Consider the following 25,671-nt stretch of genomic DNA (forward strand, 5'->3'; position numbering starts at 1 on the left):
GCGCAGCAGCGCCGTAAGGCAGATCGGCGATCCCCGGCCAATCAGCGGCCGGGGATCGCCTCCATGTGACAGGGGACGTCCTGTCACTGGCTGCACAGGACGGATAGCGTCCTGTGCAGCCCGGATCACCGGGAGGGAGAGATAGGAGAGGGAGGGGGGTGAATGTCGCAGCGGAGGGGGGCTTTGAGGTGCCCCCCCCCCCCCGCAACACCCAGCAGGCAGAAGAGATCAGACCCCCCCTGCACACCATCCCCATAGGGGGGAAAAAAGGGGGGCAATCTGATCTCTCTGCCTGCTACCTGATCTGTGCTGGGGGCTGCAGAGCCCACCCAGCACAGATCAGTAAAAACAGCGCTGGTCCTTAAGGGGGGGGGGGGGGTAAAGGGTGGGTCATCAAGTGGTTAAAGCACATTCCCGCACAATATCAATAAGATTTTTTTGTCAACTTTGAAATTCTACCATTTTTCTCTTTCATGAAAAGTGAACACATTTTCTTTGCAATTATACAATACACTTTGTAGTATAGGAAACTAATACAGGTCTAGAGAAAATAGCAGTAGCTACATAACATACCTTCTCCATTTTCTTTCGGACGCTTCCTCTTCCAGAATTCAGATTCTCGATGTTCTTCTCCTGCAGAACAGTGACCAAAGATTAGACTCAAGGCAGAAAGTCTATGGCCCTTATTAAACTCCCTGGCCCATATGCAATTATTTTTTTTCACCTGAGTTATCCCCTAGGAGATACATTTTCATATTCTGTTTTAAATAACTACCTAACGACAAAGTCTCGCCTATTGGCGTAAATGCGGCGGCAGCCCCAGGACCGCCTAACGCCAATTGGCATCAAGTCCTGGGGCGGGGTTTTGCAGGAGATCGGCGCGGCACGCGCATCTCCACTTGAAAGAGGGAGCTCCGCTTCGTCATCAGTCTCCCAGCGGCTAGGAGACTGTTAGACGGTTATCTACGGCAGCGATGTACTGAAAGCTGATCGTGTTGAATGGCTGGCGGTGGGAGGGATAAAAAAAATAGAAAAAAAAGTGTAATATTTATTAAAAAAGAAAAACAATATTTAAAAAAAAACGAAAAAAAAAAACACTCCAGTAACGATCAGAGCCCACCGGCAGAAAGCTCTGTGTGTTGAGTTGTACGGCCCTGCAGCAAGGTCTTAAAGCTGGAGTGGTCCAATTAGTGAAAAATAGCCTGGTCACTAGAGGGGGGTTTAAGCCCAAGTTCCTCAAGTGGTTAAAAGGTGAACTTTAAAACTGTTAAAAAAAAATTAGAGTTTCACTTACCTGGGGCTTCTGCCAGCCCCCTGCATCCCACCTGTGCCCGCGCAGCCACTCACCAATGCTCTGGTCCCACGTCGCGGCTCACTTTCACTTCGCACAGTTCGGGGGAACTGCGCCTGCACAGCCCTGGCCGTGTGCTTCCTCGTTCACACTACCGTAGCAGGACGTGTACTGTAGAGATTTTCTCGTACTGCACCTGCACAGGACGCTCCTGGCTACAGGAACACGTACTAGGACACACGTGGCCAAAGCACAATGGAGGTCAACTTAGGAGTCGACCTCCATTACTGGAAAAAAAAAAGTGAGCTGCGGCAGGGGAATAGAGTATCGGAGCAAGAAAAGTGATCCCTCAGCTCTACCGCAAAGTAATAGATATACCAGGGAGTCAACCAGTCCACACCTGGATCCCCCTTTGGTAATAAGGAATAGAATATCGCTCCAGGACTGCGAGGGCACAGAGCGGCTGCAGGGGGCTGGCAGAAGCCCCAGGTAAGTGAAACTTATTTTTTTATACAGTGTCAGTTCCGTTTTAAGTATTTTACAATTGAAAAAGTACCCAAAACTTTATGAAAAAAGTACTAACAAATTTATTTTGAGTATTTTCTTGCTGGCTGGTGATTTAAAAGGCATTTGGTAAAATATCATCCAGGAGAAAACTCAGGAGAAAAAGTGAATTGCATACGGGCCTCCGTTTCTCATCAATTTTCTCCTTGGAGATCATTTTTCATCTTTTTGTTTAACATTTTCAGCACTCTGCAATTGAAAACAAAACAAAAAAAAACAAAAAAACCCTAAAAGTGGGTAAAAAGTACTGTACTGTCATTATTCTGAGTATTTTCTTGTTGTGAAAGTATCACCTAGGAGAAAATGTGTATTGAATAAGGTCCTACATCTCACACATGACAATGAAAACTAATACTTACTTTCCCGAAGTCCTGGAACTAATTTAAATATGATTTCTTCAAGTGTGTTATCTAACCTGCATACAAAAGGAGAGTTCAGTTATTTGTATATGACCTTTTTCAACTAAATAATTTAAAAAGTGCCGACTAGATTAAGCAGTCAGATCATGGACTCAAAGTAAATCTTAAAGGATACCACAACTGAAATGTGACATAATGAGATAGACATGTGTATGTACAGTGCCTAGCACACAGATAACTATGCTGTGCTCCTTTTTTTCTTTCTCTGCCTGAAAGAGTTAAATATCAGGTATGTAAGTGGCTGACTCAGTCCTGACTCAGACAGGAAGTGACTACAGTGTGACCCTCACTGATAAGAAATTCCAACTATAAAACACTTTCCTAGCAGAAAATGGCTTCTGAGAGCAAGAAAGAGGTAAAAAAGGGGAATTTCTTATTGGTGAGGGTCACACTGTAGTAACTTCCTGTCTGAGTCAGGACTGAGTCAGCCACTTACATACCTGATATTTAACTCTTTCAGGCAGAGAAAGAAAAAAAGGAACACAGCATAGTTATCTGTGTGCTAGGCGCTGTATATACACATGTCTATCTCATTATGTCACATTTCAGTTGTGGTATCCTTTAAGTGATGATACATTTATAGGTAACTCTAAACAGAATTTTCCTGGAGTACGACAATCTTATTTTGGGCAGCACGGTGGTGTAATGGATAGCCGCCGCGCTGGGTCCCCATTCCGAATCCCAGCCAGGGCACTCTCTGGACAGTGTTTGTATGTTCTCCCCTAGATTATGTGGGGTTCCTCCAGGCACTCCGGTTTCCTCCCACATCCCAAAACATACAGATAAGTTTATTGGATTCCCCCTAAAATTGGCCCTAGACTTTGAGGGGCAGATGACTATGGTAGGGCTTAGAATGTAAGCCCCTCTAAATCAGTCAGTGACATGACTATATTCTGTAAACCAATGCCGAAGATGTTGGGGCTATATAAATACTTAAAGCAGACCTGAACTCAGAACTCCTCTCTGCTCTAAAAAGATGCACAACAGCATAATAACCTTTAAACAAAAAAAAAAAATCTTTGTTACAGGTGATACAAATCCTAAAATCTGCACTGTTTCTACTTCCTGGTTCATGGAAGCAGACATATTGTAAACAGCCTGTGCTTTTAAATGAGCTTATCTGCCGTAGCAATCATGTGACACGAGAGAGAACAAACTACATCTTGTGATTTAACGCAGGTGAGGGAGCATTAGACATGCTAAACTCACTAAATATATACATGGTGCATTTCTATATGTTTACTTCTGTCCTGTGCAAGAGTTCAGGTCCACTTTAATAATAATTTAAAGAAAATCTGTAACTAAAAAAACTCCCCTGGGGGGTACTTACCTCGGGTGGGGGAAGCCTCCGGATCATATTGAGGCTTCCCCCGTCCTCCTCCGTCCCACAGCGGCGGCGAAAATCTTCCCGGAGTGGCGGCGATATAAATATTTACCTCCGTGGCTCCAGCGCAGTATCCGCTCTCTGCACAGAGATCGGCGAAAGTAGCCAATCTCCGTCGGGCCGCTCTACTGCGCAGGCGCAAGTCGCCTGCGCAGTAGAGCGGACCCGACGGAGATCGGCTATTTTCGCCTATCTCTGTGGAAAGAGCCGCAACAGCGCCCTCGCTGGAGCCAGAAAAGGTAAATAGTGCACAGCGCGACAAATTGTCGGCTGTGCGTTCCCGGGGGCTGCAGAGAGACTGCCGTGGGACACAGGAGGACGGGGGAAGCCTCAATAGGGTCCAGAGGCTTCCCCCTCCTGAGGTGAGTACCCCCCAGGAACCTTTTTTTTCAGTTTAGGTTTTCTTTAACGTCTGAGTTTTGAAGTCTCTGATGTAAGTGTAAAACACAACTCTGACTTCACTGCTATGAATTTATTCAGCTCTCACAGAGTTATGATGACCTAATGAACTTTGAATCCCTAACCTGTAATCAGATGTGTTTGCACACCCACACAAAAAGCCTCCCCATGCGCTCTGTAATTTCTCTTAGCCTTTTTACATCTCCTCTAATCTCTGAAACTACTGAAATACATAGAAAGTAAACCCCACAGTGAAAACATTGGGAAATCTTGGGGAACTTTCAGATAACCACCATAAGCCATGACTAATAGGTAGAGAACCCCCTGGCCTATTATTAACTATAGCTACATGTCACTAGAGAGTACCCTGAGCATATCTTCAAGTCCCTTAAATCCTTGTAAACCTGCAAGGTTGTTCTCAGCTGAGACAGACGTTCTTGGGCCATGGCTGCTAAGAATCTGGCATGTGTATGGTGATTCCTGATCCCTTCCAATGCACTGGCAAGAGAATCAGACTGCCAGATCATCTTTTCTGAACGCCAGCCTTGTCCACTGTTCTCCCTCCTCACTCCTCCCAATCTGTCCGCCTCCATAGCAAAAGAAAACAGGACTCCGCCCAAAACAGTCACTTGGAAGGATTGAGCCCCAATCTCTGTTGGCATCAGTAAGGGCCCTTGTCCACTAGCAATCGCAATCACAAATCACAACGATAACGATTTTTCATTCAGTTATGCGATTGTGATTTTTCATTTGCATTGCATTATCACTCTAAAAGTCGCTCCAGAAAGCGATTGCGATTTCCAAATCGAATCATTATAGTGGAAAATACTTCTCATCATTTCTATGATAAAGTAACAACCCTAGTGATTTAAAAATCACTAGCGATTTGCGATTTAGCTGTGTAGTGGAAAAAGGCCCTAAGGGCCCTTTTCCACTAGCGCGTTTGCGCTAGCTGAATCGCAAAACCGCAAATCGCTAGCGATTTTACAATCGCTACGGTTTGCTTTTTAACATAGGAATCGCGGTAGGTCATTTCCACTACCGCGATTCGTTTTTTACTTGATCGCGATCGCGCCGCGGAGCGACTTTTGCCGCGATTTTGCTATGCAGTGCATAGCATAGCAAAATCGCGGCCGCAAACGTCGGGAAAACGACGGAATTGCGATTCAGCAATCGCTAGCGTTCAGCGCGAACGCTAGCGACTGCTAGTGGAAAAGGGCCCTAAGGCCTCTTTTCCATGGGCAGTTGAACTGTGTGCTCAGTAAGTAGTTGCCAGGAAGCAGTGAACAGGCAGTAGCAAGCAGTTGTGAGTTTGAGAGGCATTTCACTGCCCATTAACTGTCCGTGGAAAAGAGAGAGGTAGGTGTGTGTGTAGGTGTGTATATAGGTGTGTGTGTGTGTGTAGGTGTGTATATAGGTGTGTGTGTGTGTAGGTGTGTATATAGGTGTGTGTGTGTGTAGGTGTGTATATAGGTGTGTGTGTGTAGGTGTGTATATAGGTGTGTGTAGGTGTATATAGAGGTGTGTGTGTGTGTAGGTGTATATAGAGGTGTGTGTGTGTGTGTAGGTGTATATAGAGGTGTGTGTGTGTGTAGGTGTGTATAGAGGTAGGTGTGTATAGAGGTGTGTGTGTGTGTATAGAGGTGTGTGTGTGTGTAGGTGTGTATAGAGGTGTGTGTGTGTGTGTGTGTGTGTGTGTAGGTGTGTATAGAGGTGTGTGTGTGTGTGTAGGTGTGTATAGAGGTGTGTGTGTGTGTGTGTGTGTGTGTGTAGGTGTGTATAGAGGTGTGTGTGTGTGTGTAGGTGTGTATAGAGGTGTGTGTGTGTGTGTGTGTGTGTGTGTGTGTGTGTGTGTGTAGGTGTGTATAGAGGTGTGGGTGTGTGTGTGTGTGTGTGTAGGTGTGTATAGAGGTGTGGGTGTGTGTGTGTGTAGGTGTGTATAGAGGTGTGTGTGTGTGTGTGTGTGTGTAGGTGTGTATAGAGGTGTGTGTGTGTGTGTAGGTGTGTATAGAGGTGTGGGTGTGTGTGTGTGTGTGTAGGTGTGTATAGAGGTGTGGGTGTGTGTGTGTGTAGGTGTGTATAGAGGTGTGGGTGCGTGTGTGTGTAGGTGTGTATAGAGGTGTGGGTGTGTAGGTGTGTATAGAGGTGTGGGTGTATAGAGGTGTGGGTGTATAGAGGTGTGGGTGTATAGAGGTGTGGGTGTGTAGGGGTGTGTAGGTGTGTATAGAGGTGTGGGTGTGTAGGTGTGTATAGAGGTGTGGGTGTGTAGGTGTGTATAGAGGTGTGTGTGTGTATAGAGGTGTGTGTGTGTATAGAGGTGTGTGTGTGTATAGAGGTGTGTGTGTGTGTATAGAGGTGTGTGTGTGTATAGAGGTGTGTGTGTGTATAGAGGTGTGTGTGTGTATAGAGGTGTGTGTGTATAGAGGTGTGTGTGTGTATAGAGGTGTGTGTGTGTATAGAGGTGTGTGTGTGTAGAGGTGTGTGTGTATAGAGGTGTGTGTGTGTGTGTGTAGGTATGTATAGAGGTGTGTGTGTGTAGGTGTGTATAGAGGTGTGTGTGTGTGTGTGTGTGTAGGTGTGTATAGAGGTGTGTGTGTGTGTGTGTGTGTGTGTGTGTGTGTGTAGGTGTGTATAGAGGTGTGGGTGTGTGTGTGTGTATAGAGGTGTGGGTGTGTGTAGGTGTGTATAGAGGTGTGGGTGTGTGTAGGTGTGTATAGAGGTGTGTGTGTGTAGGTGTGTATAGAGGTGTGTGTGTATAGAGGTGTGTGTGTATAGAGGTGTGTGTGTATAGAGGTGTGTGTGTGTGTCTATATAGGGGTGTGTGTGTGTGTGTGTGTGTCTATATAGGGGGGTGTGTGTGTGTGTGTGTGTCTATATAGGGGTGTGTGTGTGTGTGTGTGTCTATATAGGGGTGTGTGTGTGTGTGTCTATATAGGGGTGTGTGTGTGTGTGTGTCTATATAGGGGTGTGTGTGTGTGTGTGTGTGTCTATATAGGTGTGTGTGTGTGTGTGTGTCTATATAGGGGTGTGTGTGTGTGTGTGTCTATATAGGGGTGTGTGTGTGTGTGTGTGTGTGTGTGTGTGTGTGTGTGTGTGTGTGTGTGTGTGTGTGTGTGTGTGTGTGTGTGTGTGTATGGGAATACCCAACCTTTCTGTTATAGACTGTAGACGTGATAGTTGGCATTTCTCTGTTTGAGACAGCTGAAGCACTAGCAAACTACATATTACATAAAAAGAAACAGATAGGTTGGCACTAAACATTTGGAGTCGTCAGCGATTGAGGGAATACAGGCGTGTGGCTGTGCTTGCTCTGCGTTAACGGCCACTTTCTCGTAGATAAAAGAATCATAGATTAGATTTTATTTCATCCTCAGCAATACAGACAGATACATCTTACAGCGTGCAGGTGACCTGACAGCCGTTTTGCTGTGTGTGTGTGTGTAGGTGTGTATATAGGTGTGTGTGTGTGTAGGTGTAGGTGTGTATATAGGTGTGTGTGTGTGTAGGTGTGTATATAGGTGTGTGTGTGTAGGTGTGTATATAGGTGTGTGTAGGTGTATATAGAGGTGTGTGTGTGTGTAGGTGTATATAGAGGTGTGTGTGTGTGTGTAGGTGTATATAGAGGTGTGTGTGTGTGTAGGTGTGTATAGAGGTAGGTGTGTATAGAGGTGTGTGTGTGTGTATAGAGGTGTGTGTGTGTAGGTGTGTATAGAGGTGTGTGTGTGTGTGTGTGTAGGTGTGTATAGAGGTGTGTGTGTGTGTGTGTAGGTGTGTATAGAGGTGTGTGTGTGTGTGTGTGTGTAGGTGTGTATAGAGGTGTGTGTGTGTGTGTGTGTGTGTGTGTAGGTGTGTATAGAGGTGTGTGTGTGTGTGTGTGTGTGTGTGTGTAGGTGTGTATAGAGGTGTGGGTGTGTGTGTGTGTGTGTGTGTGTGTGTGTGTGTGTGTGTGTGTGTGTGTGTGTGTGTGTGTAGGTGTGTATAGAGGTGTGGGTGTGTGTGTGTGTGTGTGTGTGTAGGTGTGTATAGAGGTGTGGGTGTGTGTGTGTGTGTAGGTGTGTATAGAGGTGTGTGTGTGTAGGTGTGTATAGAGGTGTGGGTGTGTGTGTGTGTGTAGGTGTGTATAGAGGTGTGGGTGTGTGTGTGTGTGTGTGTGTAGGTGTGTATAGAGGTGTGGGTGTGTGTGTGTGTGTAGGTGTGTATAGAGGTGTGGGTGTGTGTGTGTGTGTAGGTGTGTATAGAGGTGTGGGTGTGTGTGTGTGTGTAGGTGTGTATAGAGGTGTGGGTGTGTGTGTGTGTAGGTGTGTATAGAGGTGTGGGTGTGTGTAGGTGTGTATAGAGGTGTGTGTGTGTAGGTGTGTATAGAGGTGTGTGTGTGTAGGTGTGTATAGAGGTGTGTGTGTATAGAGGTGTGTGTGTATAGAGGTGTGTGTGTGTGTCTATATAGGGGTGTGTGTGTGTGTGTCTATATAGGGGTGTGTGTGTGTGTGTGTCTATATAGGGGTGTGTGTGTGTGTCTATATAGGGGTGTGTGTGTGTGTGTGTGTCTATATAGGGGTGTGTGTGTGTGTGTCTATATAGGGGTGTGTGTGTGTGTGTGTGTGTGTCTATATAGGGGTGTGTGTGTGTGTGTGTGTGTGTGTCTATATAGGGGTGTGTGTGTGTGTGTGTCTATATAGGGGTGTGTGTGTGTGTGTGTCTATATAGGGTGTGTGTGTGTGTGTGTGTGTGTGTGTGTGTGTGTGTGTGTGTGTGTGTGTGTGTGTGTGTGTGTGTGTGTGTGTGTGTGTGTGTGTGTGTGTGTGTGTGTGTGTGTATGGGAATACCCAACCTTTCTGTTATAGACTGTAGACGTGATAGTTGGCATTTCTCTGTTTGAGACAGCTGAAGCACTAGCAAACTACATATTACATAAAAAGAAACAGATAGGTTGGCACTAAACATTTGGAGTCGTCAGCGATTGAGGGAATACAGGCGTGTGGCTGTGCTTGCTCTGCGTTAACGGCCACTTTCTCGTAGATAAAAGAATCATAGATTAGATTTTATTTCATCCTCAGCAATACAGACAGATACATCTTACAGCGTGCAGGTGACCTGACAGCCGTTTTGCAGGTCTACCTGCTTCGTTAGAGGCCACAAACAAATTTTAGGTATGGTCTCTGACGGTGCTGAAGGTCCCACAAAGAGCTGTCAGGCAATCTGCACACTGTATCGGTCTAGGTTATTGAGAATGAAATAAAAGATTATGTTTTAATAGAATCCTAGATCCAGGCACCACCCCAGCTTCAGTTATGTACGAGAAAGTGATCATTAAAGTGAACCTCCAGACTAAAAATCTACTCGGCAGCACTGAAAAGGCTTGGCATTTCTTTAACAGTTTCACAGCATCGGTACTTTGTTTTTCTTAGCCAAGCCTCACTTTAGCTGCACAGAAGAAAACTGCCCGGGCATTTTACCTGATGCTGTGCAAAGCATGATGGGATTTCTGATGTTGTTGTTATCGTACTGCTGTTTTGGTGCAAATTTTTATTTTTTTTATTTTGAATGTGAGATTTAAAGAGAAACTCCGACCAAGAATTGAACTTTATCCCAATCAGTAGCTGATACCCACTTTTACATGAGAAAAATAATGATTTTCACAAACAGACCATCAGGGGGCGCTGTATGACTGATTTTGTGCTGAAACCCCTCCCACAAGAGGCTCTGGTACCGTACGGTACTCTGGGCAAACTGTCACAATGTAACAATGTTCAGACAGGAAATAGCTGTCTGTTAAAGCCAGACCAGCTAGAAACAGCTCCATAATCTGCCCACAGTAACAATGTCTCCATGTAATACAAGTCAGAATGTGAATCTGGGAGAGGAAAGATTTTACAATGAGCAAACACTGACTAAATCATGTATACATAATTATTGTAAAAATGAAGCACTTTTTTTATTACATTATTTTCACTGGAGTTCCTCTTTAAAGCCTAGAGCATGCTGCTGGGAGGGGTGATCAGGACACAAAACAGTTGGAACTGTGTCTCATGCTCCTCGTCACCTCCTTTCAACTAAACAGAAGGCTGCCCCCATGAAATCACAAACATTTGCCTATTCTTTTAAAACAGGGTGGGTAAGAGATTATATTACCCATCTATTTTAATTAACATAACTAATGTTACTTAATGACAGTATGTTTGTTTAGGCTGAAGTTCCCCTTTAATCCAGAAAGTACACACACACACACACACACACACACACACACACACACACACACACACTTTCTCGTAGATAACAGAATCTTAGATCCGGGCACCAGTCCAGCTTCAATTAAAACAATCCTTTATTTCATTCTCAACAACAGACAGCTACAGCTTACAGTGTGCAGAGATGGCCTGACAACCCTTTTGTGGGTTCTCCCGCATTGTCAAAGACCATACACAAATATGGATTGTGGCCTCTGCCGAAGCGGGTAGACCCACAAACCAGCTGTCAGGCCATCTGCACACTGGATCTGTCTGTACTGCTGAGGATGAAACGAACAGTGAAGTTTTAATCGAAGCTGCAATGATTCCCAGATCTAGGATTCTGTAATCTACGCCGAGTACATAACTCTACATTTATATAACCTGAAGTGGGTGGAGCTATTCCAGCAATGTGTCTCAGATGGTAATACGAAAGGGCCTCGTTCCCAAATCTGCAGCCCAGAGCGGTAATCCCGTGCCTGAGTGAGTTATATGCAGGAGCTGCTGCAGATCTCTTGGTGGTATGTTTTTTTCTTGTTTTTAGGGTCTAAAAGCTTGTGGAAAAAAAAATTGCACGGCTTTTAGACCCTAAATCTGGAAATAATCATAAAGCCAGGGAGGTTAACAGCCTGAGACATGCCTGCTGAGGCTGAACCTTACCTTAACATTTCTAAAGGATTGGTTTCATGCACTTGAATTCCACATTTGGGGCAGTCGTTGCTCTCTTCAAAATGTTGGACAATGCAGGTCTTACAAACTGGGGAAAAATAAAACAGAGTCTAAGTAAAAGCATGTCAAATGAAATAAACATATAAGACAGTAATAAGAGCATTGCGGACATATTAAATGATCAGTCAGGGAACTTGATTGTGGAAGACCGAGCTAAAGCTAAAATTTTAAATGCATGCTTTCTTTACCAAGGTGATGCCCTTGTGTCATAATACAGCTCTGGGTTGTTCGCAGTCTACCTCATTCAGCATGAATTGCCTAAAGCCTCTTTCAGACAGGCAGCCGTTTTCCTGCACCAGCCGGACGCTTGTTAGCAACAGCCGTGCTCAGACGAGACAGTTGTCTGCCGCCGGGTAACACTCCCACGTGTCATGCGCTGACACACATGGTGTTACAACCAATGCCATGCAACGGTATTTAACCCTCCTGGCGGTATGAAAAATTCCGCCAGGAGGCAACGCAGCAGTTTTTTTTCTTTAATCATGTAGCGAGGCCAGGGCTCGCTACATGATAGCCGCTGCTCAGCGGCATCCCCCCGCTTCGATCGCTTTCGGCGATCTCCGATCAGGAAATCCCGTTCAAAGAACGGGATTTCCTAATGGGCTTCCCCCGTCGCCATGGCGACGGGGCGGGATGACGTCACCGACGTCATTGGGAGTCCCGATCCACCCCTCGGCACTGATTGGCCAGGCAGCGCACGGGGTCTGGGGGGGGGGGGGGGGGGGGGGTTACCGCCAGGAAGGTTAAAGTGAAACCGAATGGTGCTATTGGGTTGAACATGGAACGCTGAATTGCCCAACAAGCGCGCAGTTCAGCCGATCATCTGAAAGAGGCCTGACACAGGAAGATGTAAAGGCACAGTTACATAAAATCAAGATAAATCACATTTCACTGCATTTTGCAGGAATGCCTCTCCTGCAAGGGACGCCCCTTCCCCTCGAGATTGTCATCAAGCTGCATGTCAGCTATTTCAGGGGGTGACAGCATGGCGCAGTGGTGACAGAAAGCGGTGTATAAGGGACATGGTGGGGGCGGGGGAACTTATGATATATTGTATTGTATTGTATGTGTAGTACAGCTAAAAAAAAATAGAACATCAGTAGCAAAGAAAATAGTCTCTATGCAAAAGAGCTTCTCTAAACTCTTCCGCCCAACTTGGCTGGAAGACAGTCCTGTTTTCTGAAACACATACATCCAAGAAACAGTGAGACACAGCTTCAGATAAGGATTTACTGCAGGGACGTTCAAAGGTTCATTAACTCTGCTCTGTTTCATAGTTTAAAATAGAATGTGATTTGTAAACTGCAAATATATGACAAAATGATGTAATGTTGTATAGCTTTTTTTTTGTTTAATATTATAACTAAAAATAAAACTCTTATGTTCTATTAATTATCCGTACTACATAATCAATTCATTATATCAAAAGCTGCCCATTTAGACTGGTATCAACATCCAAATGATATCAGCACAGCAATCTTTAGGTAAACAGCACGTTTTATTGTGCTTCCAATGTACAATCTGTACAAACTGACAATTGTTTCAGGGCCCCAATTTCCAAGGCGTGGATGTTCTCGCTTGGATGTGGATCTGTTGGTACATTTCCTATGCCACTGTAAGAAGCACCGAGCCATTTGAGGGGTGCCCACTCAAGAACATCTGCATGCTAGACTGGAAGGTAGTGATTATTATTGGGGACAATCTATTGCAAAATGTAGTTTCTGGCTGCCTTGAAAGGGCTTTATGAGGTCTTAAAGAAAACATCAAGCATTTTAGCTATCCCAGATCTACTTACCCGGGGCTTCCTCCAGCCCCTTGCAGCCGATATGTCCCTCGCAGCAGCTCCGCTCCCAGTTGGCGGCCTGGGGTTCCTGCCGGTGCAGGCCGACCTCTGTCAATCACTTGCATGTGGGCTGGAGTGTTCTGCGCAGGCACAGATCTACTTCGCAGGCGTAGAACACTCCAGCCCACGTGGGAGTGAAAGCGGTGCTTGCGCAGGCGCAGTAGAGGACGTCTTCACAAGGTTGGCCACTGCACCGGCGGAGACCCCGACCAGCGGCTAGAAGCAGAGCTGCCACAAGGAACATATTGGCTGCAAGGGCCTGGAAGAAACTAAGAAATAGAACATTAGTAGCAAAGATATGAGTCTCGTACTGTTTCCCATACAGGAAGAGTTTAGATAGCCATACACTGGTCGATTTGCCATCAGATTCGACCAACAGATAGCTCCCTCTCTAATCGAATCTGATCAGATAGGGATCGTATAGCTACCTTTACTGCAAACAGATTGTGAATACATTTCAGCCTGAAACCGATTCACCATCTGCTGAGCTGCCGCCTGTCGTCCCCCCCCCCCCCCCCCCTCACACATTACCTGAAGCCTGGTCCCGGGCATCTTCTCCGCATCACGGCATCCCCGTATAACTTTCTGTCACTCCAGTGACAGCGCAAGTTCAAATAGAGCGCCCTCTATTTGTACTTCCGCTGTCACTGCAGTGACACAGGAAGTTATACACGGATGCCGTGATGCGGAGAAGATGCCAGCCGGGAGCCGGGAGGTGATGCGGAGAAGATGCCAGGAGCCAGCTTCAGGTAATATATATATATATATATATATATATATATATATATATATATATATATATATATATATATATATATATATATATATATATATATATATATATATATATATATATATATATATATATATATGTGCGTCGATCGTACGCCGATAGCGATACGCTCCCTACCCGCGGGCGATCAACGGTAATTTCCCGCACAAAGCGATCGACGGGACCGATCTACTTCGAGACGAAATAGATCGAAATTTAGCGTTTAGCGTGAATGATGTGACAGCAGATTCGATCCAGTGATCGAATCTGCTGTCGATCGTCGGGTAATCGGTTTAGTGTTTGGCCAGCTTTAAACTTCACTTGTTATCTATGTAGAAGAGAACTTCTGAGCTCTCCAACTAATTTAGTCAGAGGGCAGTGCTATTTTCTGAAGCACTAATACATCAAAGAAACAATTAAAGGCAAATTCAGATAAGATTTCACTGCAGAAAAGTTAAAAGGCTCATTGGCTCTGCTCGCTTTCATAGTTTAAAATGTAGAGAGTAGTTTGGAAACTGCAAATATTAGAGAACTATGCAATGTTATAAGAAAGCTATATAAGTAAAAATATCTTTTCTTTGCTATAAATGTTCTATTAATTATCTGTACTACAAATACAATTCATCATACAGGTTTTTTTTGCCTCAGTGTTACTTTAAGCTGAACTGGATGGAATGCCCTTTAACATGTACAAAGCTGAGGTCTCTTTCCTTGCTTTATAAACAGCCATTTTATTGATTTATTCTACATTTCGATTTCACTTTTATTTTTGGAACATCCATCTAGTCTCTCCCAGGAGAGTCATTTTTCATCAGTTTATTATGGCCACGACCAATAAAAGTGATGGATGCCACTCATCTGGCACAGAGACAGGAGCAAACTAAAGTCCTGGAGATTTACTCAGTAAACTTTAAATATGTGAATGGTGTGCCATGAAATACAACAGGGAAAATAACACTTAGGCCTGGGACCCACTAACAGCACTTTTCTAAAGGTGCGTACACACATGCGACTATAGTCGTTTGAAACGATCGTTCCCCGATCATTTTAAACGATCGTTTAAAAAAAAAAAAAATCCAACGATCATCAAGTCAAACGATGGATGAGAAAGATCGTTAAAAACGAAAGATCTGCCTCGGCGGATTTTTTTAAAACGACGATTGTTTGCAAAAGTAGTACATCGTTAGAAAACGGTCGTTTGTACTAGGCGTTAGATCTCAATAGAACCTTTCATTTATGTGCAAGTGCAACAGTTGCTTTTCGTGATGTAACGTTCGTTCTATGAATGTGTCTTGTGACACGTTAATTGCTACAGGATTATACCATAATTGTCATTTTAACAGGACAGAGTGTATTTTTGTATGTTTTGTCAACGCTATATTATTATGTAAATGCTCTACCTACACACCTACAGTATGAAATCTTGTACTGTAATGTAATATACGTAACGTTAGTTTTACAGTGTAACGTACGTTTTGAACCGTTCGTTACATGCGGGCGGAACTTGCCATGATGTCACTTCCAGGAACAGTATGTGACGTTGTTCCGGATCATTCCTTAAAGCTAATATAACCCAGTTTTTTTTTTAAAGGCAGATACTCACCTAAGGAGAGGGAAGGCTCGGTCCTAATGAGCCATCCCTCTCCTCTCCTGGTGCCCCCGGTGCTACGCTGGCTCCTCCGTTCTCATCCCACGCCCACAGGACTTCGGAAGTCTTCGGGAGCCGAATCCTCCCGAAGACAGGAGGCGCCAAAGAGGGCGCGTGCGCAGTGTAGAGCGGCCAGTCTTCGGGAGCACTCGGGCTCCCGTTCCTAGGCCTCCCTTTGGCCGGGAGACAGCGGTATTTGACCGAAACTGTCGAATACCGCTACGGGGGGGTCAGGACAGCAGCGGGGACCGGGAGAGGAGAGGGAATGCTATGGGACCCAGAGCCTCCCTTTCCTTAGGTGAGTATCTGACTGGCTTTAACGAACGATCAGATCGTTACACACACCTTTAAAAGCTAACTTTAGTTAGGTCGTTCTTTCGTCAATTAAAAGATCGTTTGTCGTTCACAACGAACGATCGTTGTCGTGTGTGTGTACGTAGCTTAAGTGCTTGAGATGCTTGTAATGCTATGTGTGTGATCCCACTGGAGCAATGTGATTAAAAATAAATAAATAAATCTCCAGTAGCATTAGATTAGCTTTAAAAAAAAATCACAAGCGCTTAGAAAAATGCTGCTGTTGGGGCCCAGGCCTAACTTTTGTACAGTGGAGATTCCTAATTTGGAAAATCCTACATGACAGCTATTGAAAACAAAATTCTGACAACTTTTGAATTAGGAAACAAAAAAAAAAAAAAAAAGGAAGCAGAGAGTTTTTCTCCACTTTGCAGAGCAATTTATTAAAGGACCACTATCGCAAAAAAAAAAAAAGTAGGCAGTTAAAATCTGACAGAACAGACAGGTTTTGGGCCAGTTCATTTCCTCATGGGGGGTTCTCAGGGTTTTCTTGGTTTTCAACAGCATTTCTTGAACAGCAGTTTAACTGTGAACGTAGTAAGATACCAGCCAGCCTCCCTAATCACTTGCACACTATTTTGTCTGTTAGGGCCTGTTTCCACTACACGCAGATTGGATGCAGAAAAACTGAACTCCACAGAATGCCTATGGGAAAATCTGCATCAGAAAAATCGCATTTAGTGGAAACAGGCCCATAGGCATTCATTGGAGTCAGTTTTTCTGCATCCATTCTGCATGTAGTGGAAACAGGCCCTTAGGCCACATACAGACATCAGACCATAGTCTTTGAAAAATGATAATCCATCCTGGTGGATCTGATCTGCAGATGAATGTCAGTTAAATCATGTGTGTATGATGATCTGCAGATCTCATAGACTATCATTGCAATTTGCAGGAATGGATTTTGGCAGGAACAGATCTTTTGCAGATACTGATCTTTTGTGTCTGTACAGCATCTGTGTGTGCAGCATCTTGCAAAGATTTTTTCCTGATGGGGAGTTCAGCTCCATAGAATAGACTGTGTAGAGTATGGCTCTTATACTAAGGCTAGTACACACTAGCAATTTTGATTGACCAATGATTGCTCAATTTTACCACCTCCATGTAGTATGACCATCTACCTATATAATCTGCATAGAATTGAAAATCTGTTTGGCCCTCATACTACATGGAGGTGGTAAAATTGAGCAATCATTGGTCAATCAAAATTGCTAGTGTGTACTAGCCTTTAGACTCTGCTGTTCAGGAAATGCGGTTGAAACAGTAGGTCCTTTAAAAGTAACAATAAAGTAAACCTATGGAGAGGGAAGGCTCTGAATCCCTTAGTGCTATCAGTGCACTGCTATCCCTGGGAAAGTTATGTGACCACCTTCGGGAGTCCTTGTGAAGGCTTCGGTGGTACTCGCCCCCGAGTACTTCTGAAGAGGGTGTGTCCATCCTGTGGTTGCACATGCACAGTATGGATGTTCCAGTCTTCAGAAGCACTCGGCGACACAAGTGCTTCTGAAGCCTTCCGAGGACTCCCCAAAGGCGCAGACTTTTACAGGCAGCGGTGGAGCTAGTGCACAGAGAGGGGACAGGGAGTGTTCTACGAGATCCAGAATCTTCCCTCTCCATAGGTTCACGGTTTTTAATTTTAAAATAATCTGATAAAGTTATAATGCTCTGACACATTGCACAATGAATAAGATTTAGCATAGTCCCTTTTGAGCCGGGTTCTGCTGCGTAGCTCCACCCCCTTGCAGAAAAAGGCCACTGCCTTTTCTTTATCTGATAGAGGGATGAGGCTATTGTCTGCATGGGGGCAGAGCTAAGAAGCAAAACGAGGCTCCAGTAAGGCAAGGGACACACCTGTTTTACGGCACGTTTTCTGCACAGAAAAACGGATTTAAACTGAACTCAAATTAACCCTCTGGGCAATACAATTATATCGCCCAGGAGGTGGCGCAGCACTATTTTTTAAATCATGTAGCGAGCCCAGGGCTCGCTACATGATAGCCGCAGCGCAGCGGCATCCCCCCATCAGAGTAAGCAGGAAATCCAGTTCAGAACGGGATTTCCTGCTGGGCTTCCCCGGTCGCCATGGCGACGGGGTGGGATGACGTCACCGACGTCATGACGTCAGAGGGACTTCCGATCCACCCCTCAGCGCTGCCTGGCACTGATTGGCCAGGCTGCGCAAGGGGTCGGGGAGGGTGGGGGCTGCGCGGCACGGCGGGTAGTGGCGGATCGGCGGCGATCGGAAGTTACACCCAGCTAGCAAAGTGCTAGCTGCGTGTAACAAAAAAAAAATGTATGCAAATCGGCCCACCAGGGCCTGAGAAATCCTCCTGCGCGATATACCCCGAGCTCAGCTCGGGATTATCGCTCAGGAGGTTAATCAATGGGCCAATTCACATTTAATGCATTTTTTACACACAAAAAAAAACCCTTGACATCCTGCAGGATAATTCTGCACATTTTGTCACTTTTCTCTTTCAATTACATTAGCTGCTGTGAAAAAATTGTGCGCGTTTTTTTCTGCATACAAACCCATGGGTGCAGAAAAATGTGAAAAGAACTGAAAGACAATTGTGTCCCATGCCTAATGCTACATACACACTTGAGATAAAAGTCTTTGGAAAAGGCAAGATCACAGACCAATTTTACCCCCTTCCATGTAGTATGAGAGCCATACTCTACACAGTCTATTCTATGGAGCTGCACTCCCCCCATCAGATAAAATATTTGCAAGATGCTGCACACAAAGATGCTGTACACACTCAAAAGATCATCATCTGCAAAAGATCCATTCCTGCAAAATGCATTCATAGTCTATGATATCTGCAGAACCTCATACACACCTTAACAGACAATCATTTGCAGATCAGATCCAACAGGATGGATTTTCAGATCTGCAGATGATTGCCAGATATGTAGATGAAGACTGTTAAACAAGGTGTGTATGAGGATCTGCAGATATCATAGACTATGAATGCATTTTGCAGGAATGGATCTTTTGCAGGAACAGATCTTTTGCAGAGAATGATCTTTTGAATGTGTACAGCATCTTGCAAAGATTTTATCTGATGGGGGGAGTGCAGCTCCATAGAATAGACTGTGTAGAGTATGGCTCTCATACTACATGGAAGGGGGTAAAATTGGTCTGTGATCTTGCCTTTTCCAAAGACTTTTATCTCAAGTGTGTATGTAGCATAAGTCTTACCTTATATACTCGTTTATAAGCCTTATTTTTCTGCACAAAAAATGTGCTGAAAAGTTACCCCCTCGGCTTATATGCGCGTCAGTGGAGCAGAACAGATGGTGGAGCAGGTTTTGTTACTGGTACAGGATTGTAAGGATCGTGCACTAGTGATCCTGCTCTTACCAGCTGGCTCCCTGCTGTGTCTGTGCCCCCCCCCATCTACTGCAACATGGTGTGCATAGTGCGCTGCTCAAGACTACCTGTGTCCCCTGGCTTGTGGAGCTGAGTGTGCAAGCAATGTGTCAGCTGTGCAATGATCAACTATTCTTCCTGCGCGGCAATTGCTGTGTCTCATATCTATGATGCCATTTAGTGGTGTCTTGAGACACAGCTGTATCATCCTTGGGGGCGCATCTGGCTATGAGGAGGGGGGCTGACTTATAGTTGATGTACACATTGCTACTGTGGAGGAGGCTATACTGGGAAGAGGCTTATACGCGAGTCAATCACTTTTTTTTCCTGGTTTCTGAGGAAAAAGTGGACAGGTAATGTATTGCTGCTGGCCAGGAGAGCACACGGGGGAGGCGAGCAGACGGCAGCTCCACAGGTTGTGAATAGATTTCAAGCTGAAAGTTTCAAAATCTGTGTGCAGTAATGGGCAGCCAATAGATCCCACTGTGATCAGATTAGATCAGAGAGGGATTTATCTGTTTGCAATCGACCAGTGTATGGCTGCCTTTATATGCTTGGCAAATCTTGCATGTTAGCAGAAGTCATACTCACATGTATGCAGGCACTCGGTGACAGTGGTGGGCTTGATAAGATAACCTCTGCAGATATAACAGGTGAGGTAAGGATTGAACTCTTTTACCATGCGCCTTCTTTGGGCTGCCATTGACGAGATGCCTGGAGAAAGACGATCCCTGGGCTCAGCCTGACGGGGAAGCTGGCCAGGAACTGGAAAAGCGCTGAGGTGTCTTGAATTCCTCACATTTTGATCAATGTCATGACTGTCCTCACGATGAACCTTCCTAAAAGAATGCTCATTGCCTCAATCGGTCTTTGGCCACTTAATGTGTGTCACACCTCCAGGCTCCTGTTCAGTGACAAACAAAAGAAATAAAATATTATTATATATATATATATATATATATATATATATATATATATATATATATATATATATATATACACATATACATATATACATATATATATATATATATATACATACATACACACATAGGGCTTGATTCACAAAGCGGTGATAACTCAGTTATCACGCCTAAAAGACTTTATGCGTGATAAGCGGTGCAAAGCTGAGTTATCACCGATTTGTGCTGCTCTTCGCGCGAAGCTCCCGCGCGCAAAGTTCTGCGCGCGTAGCGCACCGCGCTGCGCGCGCAAAGTCCCATAGGGCTCAATGGACGCTGCGCGCGAAGCACGGCACACTGCGCGCGCAGCGCGGTGCGCTACGCGCGCAAAACTTTGCGCGCGGGAGATCGCGCGAGTTTCTTCTTATCACTCCTAAACTGAGTTTAGGCGTGATAAAGGGCTTTTCACAGGCGTGCAAACACTTTGCACCGCTTTGTGAATCAAGCCCATACACACATACACACATACATACATACACACATACATACATACATACATACATACATACATACATACATACATATATACACATATACATATACATATATACACACACATATATATATATATATATATACATACACACACAGAGGGCGCTGCAGCACACAACAGGAAAACAGTGACAGGGGCTCTTGGTTACGCTTTAACGCATCTAAGCTCACCAACTGCGCCAGTGTCCCCGATCTGGTGAGTCCTACTCTAACCAAGCAAAAATGCTAGTTTTTATCAGCGTTCTAGTGGGAACCATGCCAAAAGCCCAGGGGTCAGCTAAATGGGAGAAATGAAATTAAAAACACCTCACCTTCTACTAGCTACTAACTGAACAGTTCAGTTAGTAGCTAGTAGAAGGTGGTGTTTTTAATTTCATTTCTCCCATTTAGCTGACCCCTGGGCTTTTGGCATGGTTCCCACTAGAACGCTGATAAAAACTAGCATTCAGGTGATGTATCGAAACTGTATCAAAATACCCAGGAGCAACAACAAACAAGGAATAAAAATAAAACAATAGGTTTACCGTTTTGTTATTATCCACAGCTCAGGAACTACAAAGATGTAGGTAGTCTCCGCTAAATGAACGAGAAAGGGACTGTAGGTTCGTTCTTAACCTAAATCAACCTAAATCAATTCTTAAAGGGGTTCTGGTGGGAATGTAAGGCTCTGCAACTGTAATGTCCCACACCGTCCTCCAACGATCCTCCATTCCCCGCTGCCCGTCCCGGTCTAATTACGATTCTAATAAGACTGCGGCTGTGCGGTCGTGAGCATGCTCGTTCCCGTACACGTCACCGGGGAGTTTACTGTGCAGGTGCAGAACAAGAAAACTTCGTACTGTGCAGTAAGCTCCCGATGACGTGTGCGGGAGCGTGCATTATTCGTCTTGTTAAGACGAATATAAGACCAGGACCGGCAGCGGGGAACCGAGGATCATAGGAGGACAGCGCGGGACATGACAGCTGCAGGGGGCCGGTAGAAGCCCCAGGTAAGTGTTGGTTTTTATTTTCAACCCCCACCCCCCTTCCCCCACAGAACACTGTGCCATCTCTGTCCCCTGTACCTTTAATGTCCCCCAATATGTCACCTCTGTTACCTTCTGCCTTCATTGCCCCCCTCTGTGTCACCTCTGTTCCAGTCTGTGCCACCTTCCCTCTGTGCCTCCACTGTGTACCTCTGCCTCCACTGTGACTCTCTGTACCTTATCTGATCCCCGTCCCTCTTTATGCATCCTTCTGTCCCCCCTTTATCCAGTGCTGGATCACAAATTTGCTAAAAATGTGTAAAATGCTTATGGAGAACTTAGAACTGAGTATACAGTATGGTGTACCACAGAAAAATGTCATTTTAATTTTGCTATTTTTTTTATTGATTTCCTCAAAAACTGTAAGGTCTACTTGCAAACATTTCTTATGCCTTGCTCCCATTTTTGTGCCATTTGTAACGATGGGTAGTTCGTAAGTCAGGTACTACCTGTACATCCAATACGTCAACAGAAGGAAGAATGTAGTTCTAATCTGTTTTAACCCTTTCCCTGCCAGCCGATTGGTCTTAAACGCGAACATCTTTTAGTTTTTAGACATGAGGTTTACTTAGGATTTTTAGACAAGAAAACCTACATGAAATAGGAGATATTCTTTTTTTCCCATAATGAAGTGGGCTTGAACACAAACAATTTTTTACTTTTTCTGGAGATATAAACAACACTTTTGAGTGAAATAGGTTTTAAAAAAGTGAAAAATAATACAATTATTTTTCTGTTGTGTTTTTATTTTCAAAGAAGAATTACGTTTACTGACAAAAATGTAACCGTTTGTAAAAGCTCTGATTCTGCTGAATCCATTGATACCAGATATGTATTATGTATCCTTTTCCTGTTCTGGTACAGGTGCCGCCAGTACAGGTAGCCAGATACAGGTGCAGCCAGTATAGGTAGCCAGGAATAGGTGCCCCAGCAAAGGTAACCAGGTATAGGTGCAGCCAGTATAGGTAGCAGGTATAGGTGCTCCAATATGTGTGGTAGGTGTAGGTATAGGAGCCCCCCCCTCCCTCAAGTATAAGGGGCCAACATCATCCTCCTCCTTCCACATGGGCCCCCCCTCCTGTGCCCCCCTGCATGGCTGGAGCGCAGCGGTCCATGTGTAATTAACTCACCTGATCGCTGGCTCCATGTGGTGTCCCCTCCGACAGCAGGCTCCTCTCCGTTCTTCAGATCTCTGTATGACGCGTTTGTAAGTAATCACGCATCATACAGGAAGTAGAGAGGAGACGGCTGCCGGCGTGGGACACAGGCCTGTAGCCAGCGTTTGGGTGAGTAATTACACTCCGAACGTTTCTCCAACTATTCGAGGAGTCAGAGGAGGGGGGCCCACGTGGAGGGAGGGAGGAATGATGGGGGGCCCACGTGGAGGAATGAAGGAATGATGTCAGCCCCCTCCCTGCTGCTTCCTGCAGCCAAAACTGCCAAATAACGTACTAGGTAGGTTGCTGGCAGATAAAGCACTTACCTGCCCCAACGTACTAAGTATGTGCTTGGCAGTGAAAGGGTTAAAGTCTACAAGTCAATCAGTGTTGTCCACACAAACGCAGAAATATAATCAAGGTCACAAACAGTCAAAACAGTAAAACAGTCAAAACAGTAAGACAGTAAAACACTCCCTGCAGAACTGCACTCCACATATTAGTCTGTATCAAGCCCATACCACCCGACAGAACACTTTCACCTAAATCAGGTGCGCGCATCATTACGCTTACCTAGAAACAAAAAGTGTGTGACAATTCCTATCCCAGTTTTCTGGCTGGGAACACATTAGGCAGTGCGATGAAGGTTGCGTTTTGCTACATATACATTTGTGCATTTTTAGGGCCTGTACACACTGCTGCGCTTGCACTGTGCTTTTCAAATTGCATGTGTTTTTAAATCGCAAGGTCTTTTGTACACACTTGTGCTATGCGCTTTTTTTTATTTTCATGAAGGCTTGTAATTTAAAAATCACATGCGATGCAGCTGTACTGCACATGCTCAAAACGCAAAGAGAGCATGAATACAGGTGGCAAGCACCTGTGCAGAAAGGTGATCATTATGAGCCTGACTGTAGGAGACTGGAGGACGACAGAACTGTGGCGAGGGACCAGAGCGTCTTGTAGGAGCTGGAAGAAGCTCCAGGTAAGTAAATATACATGTTCTTTAACCACTTCAGTACCAGCAGCCTCTGCCCCCTTAACCTCCCTAGCGTTCTGGACGAGCTGAGCTCGTCCAGAGACGCTGGAGGGTGCCGCTCAGGCCCCGCTGGGCCGATTTTAATAATTTTTTGCTTGCTGCATGTTGGAGACGATCGCCGCCGCTCGTCGCCGATGTGCCGCTATCCGTCGCGTAACGAGCGCCCCCCCCCCCAGACCCCGTGTGCTGCCTGGCCAATTGGTGCCAGGCAGAGCTGAGGGGTGGATCGGGTCTCCCTGTGACGTCACGACGTCGCCGACGTCACAACGTGCGTCACCATGGCGACGGGGGAAGCCCTTCAGGAAATCCCGTTCAGAACAGGATTTCCGGACAGGCCATTGCGACGGCAGCGATCGGAGGGGAGGGAGGGACGCCGCACAGAGGGGGCAATCATGTAGCTAGTGCTAGGCTAGCTACATGGAAAAAAAAAAGTGCAAAAAACGTTCCCGCGCCCGCAGGAATCCGAACGCCAGGGAGGTTAAGGACCAGAGGCTGCTGGTACGCTAAAACGCTGCATCCCGACGAATCGCCGCAAAAATGCGCCGCTCTGTCCCCGCCGCAGACTGCTCTCTCTGCCGTCTCTAGGACGGCAGAGTGCTGTGCGCCGGTCAGGAGCCACTTTCATTGGCTCCTGACCCTGTCACTCAATGTAAGCCAATGGGATTGGCTTACAGGAATGACAGGGCCAGGAGCCAACGAAAACGGCTTCTGCCCGGCTCACAGTGCTCTGCCGTCATAGAGACGGCAGGGCTGCTAATTGCGGCGAGTGGAAAGCGGTGAGAACGGCGGTGTCGAGCGGCGACGCGCGTAGAGTTTACGTCCGGTCAGAACCGCAGCGCCACCCGCCCGACGTAGATTTATACTGCGGCGGTCCGCAAAAAGTTGAGAGATGTGAGGTGAAGAGAACAAGTGACACCCATACTAACCTATAAATCAAAAACACATATAGAAGTAGATAAATACTAGTTCTACTTACATAACCGATGTACTGCACGGTCCACGTTATGATTCCTGTGAATCTTATAAAGGAAAAGCAGAGAATCCTATTCTAGGCAGTTTCCATCTTTGTTACCTTTGACCTCCTGACATTTCCTCCCTCACTTTTTCTCCTCTTGCTAATTGTGTATTCGGTACCCGCCCTCCTCCCAGAGTCTTCAGACACTCCCACTGAGGTCTATACTAGGAAGTGCACTGTCTTATGTCATTAGAAGGAGGGGGAACTGAAGGGAAGCGTCGGAATATATTATAGATAAAAAGACCCCCAGAATTGCAACTGTTTGGCAATGGCACTTAAAGAGACTCTGAAGCGAGAATAAATTTCGCTTCAGAGCTCATAGTTAGCAGGGGCACGTGTGCCCCTGCTAAACCGCCGCAATAGCGCTGCTAAACAGGGGTCCCTTGACCCCCAACTGCAACACTTGGTCGCAGACTTGGTCGCTCCTGGAGGCAGGGCTAACTGCTGCAGCCCTGCTTCCAGTCGCGTCTGTCAGCGGCGCATCGCCGCCTCTCCCCCGCCCCTCTCAGTGAAGGAAGACTGAGAGGGGCGGGGGAGAGTCGGAGATACGCGCTGACAGACGCGCGTGGGGCAGGGCTGCGGCGGTTAGCCCTGCCCTGCCCCAACCAGGAAGCGCTCCCCCGCATTGCGGAGGGGATTTGGGGGATCAGGGACCCCCGTTAAGCCGCGGGATAGCGTGCCCCTGCTATCTATGAGGTCTGAAGCGAGATTTATTCTCGCTTCAGACTCTCTTTAACCACCTGAGCGGTCTGGACGAGCTCAGCTCGTCCAACACCGCCGGAGGCTGCCGCTCAGGCCCTGCTGGGCCGATTTACATCAAATAAAAAGCAGCACACGCAGCCGGCACTTTGCCAGCCGCGTGTGCTGCCTGATCGCCGCCGCTCTGCGGCGATCCGCCGCGAGCAGCGGCGAAAGAGGGTCCCCCCAGCCGCCTGAGCCCAGCGTAGCCGGAACAAAAAGTTCCGGCCAGCGCTAAGG

The 25,671-nt window shown here is 45.9% G+C and overlaps 1 protein-coding gene across 5 annotated transcripts in view; it reads right to left on the reverse strand.

Annotated features, from left to right (window-relative positions):
- The window catches only part of PCGF5 (polycomb group ring finger 5), a 147,844-nt gene that overhangs the window by 42,804 nt on the left and 79,369 nt on the right, over positions 1 to 25,671 (reverse strand). For all 5 annotated transcript variants that reach the window (XM_068255640.1, XM_068255643.1, XM_068255644.1 and 2 more), the window contains exons 2-5: positions 19,595 to 19,907; positions 10,942 to 11,038; positions 2,215 to 2,270; positions 574 to 633 (exon numbers count right to left, since the gene is read on the reverse strand). In XM_068255640.1, coding sequence (XP_068111741.1) covers positions 574 to 633; positions 2,215 to 2,270; positions 10,942 to 11,038; positions 19,595 to 19,706 — 325 coding nt within the window. In that variant the 5' untranslated portion in view covers positions 19,707 to 19,907. The remainder of the gene's footprint in view (positions 1 to 573; positions 634 to 2,214; positions 2,271 to 10,941; positions 11,039 to 19,594; positions 19,908 to 25,671) is intronic.

This window comes from Hyperolius riggenbachi, chromosome 10 (genome assembly GCF_040937935.1).
Source record: "Hyperolius riggenbachi isolate aHypRig1 chromosome 10, aHypRig1.pri, whole genome shotgun sequence".
NCBI classification, from domain to species: Eukaryota; Metazoa; Chordata; class Amphibia; order Anura; family Hyperoliidae; genus Hyperolius; species Hyperolius riggenbachi.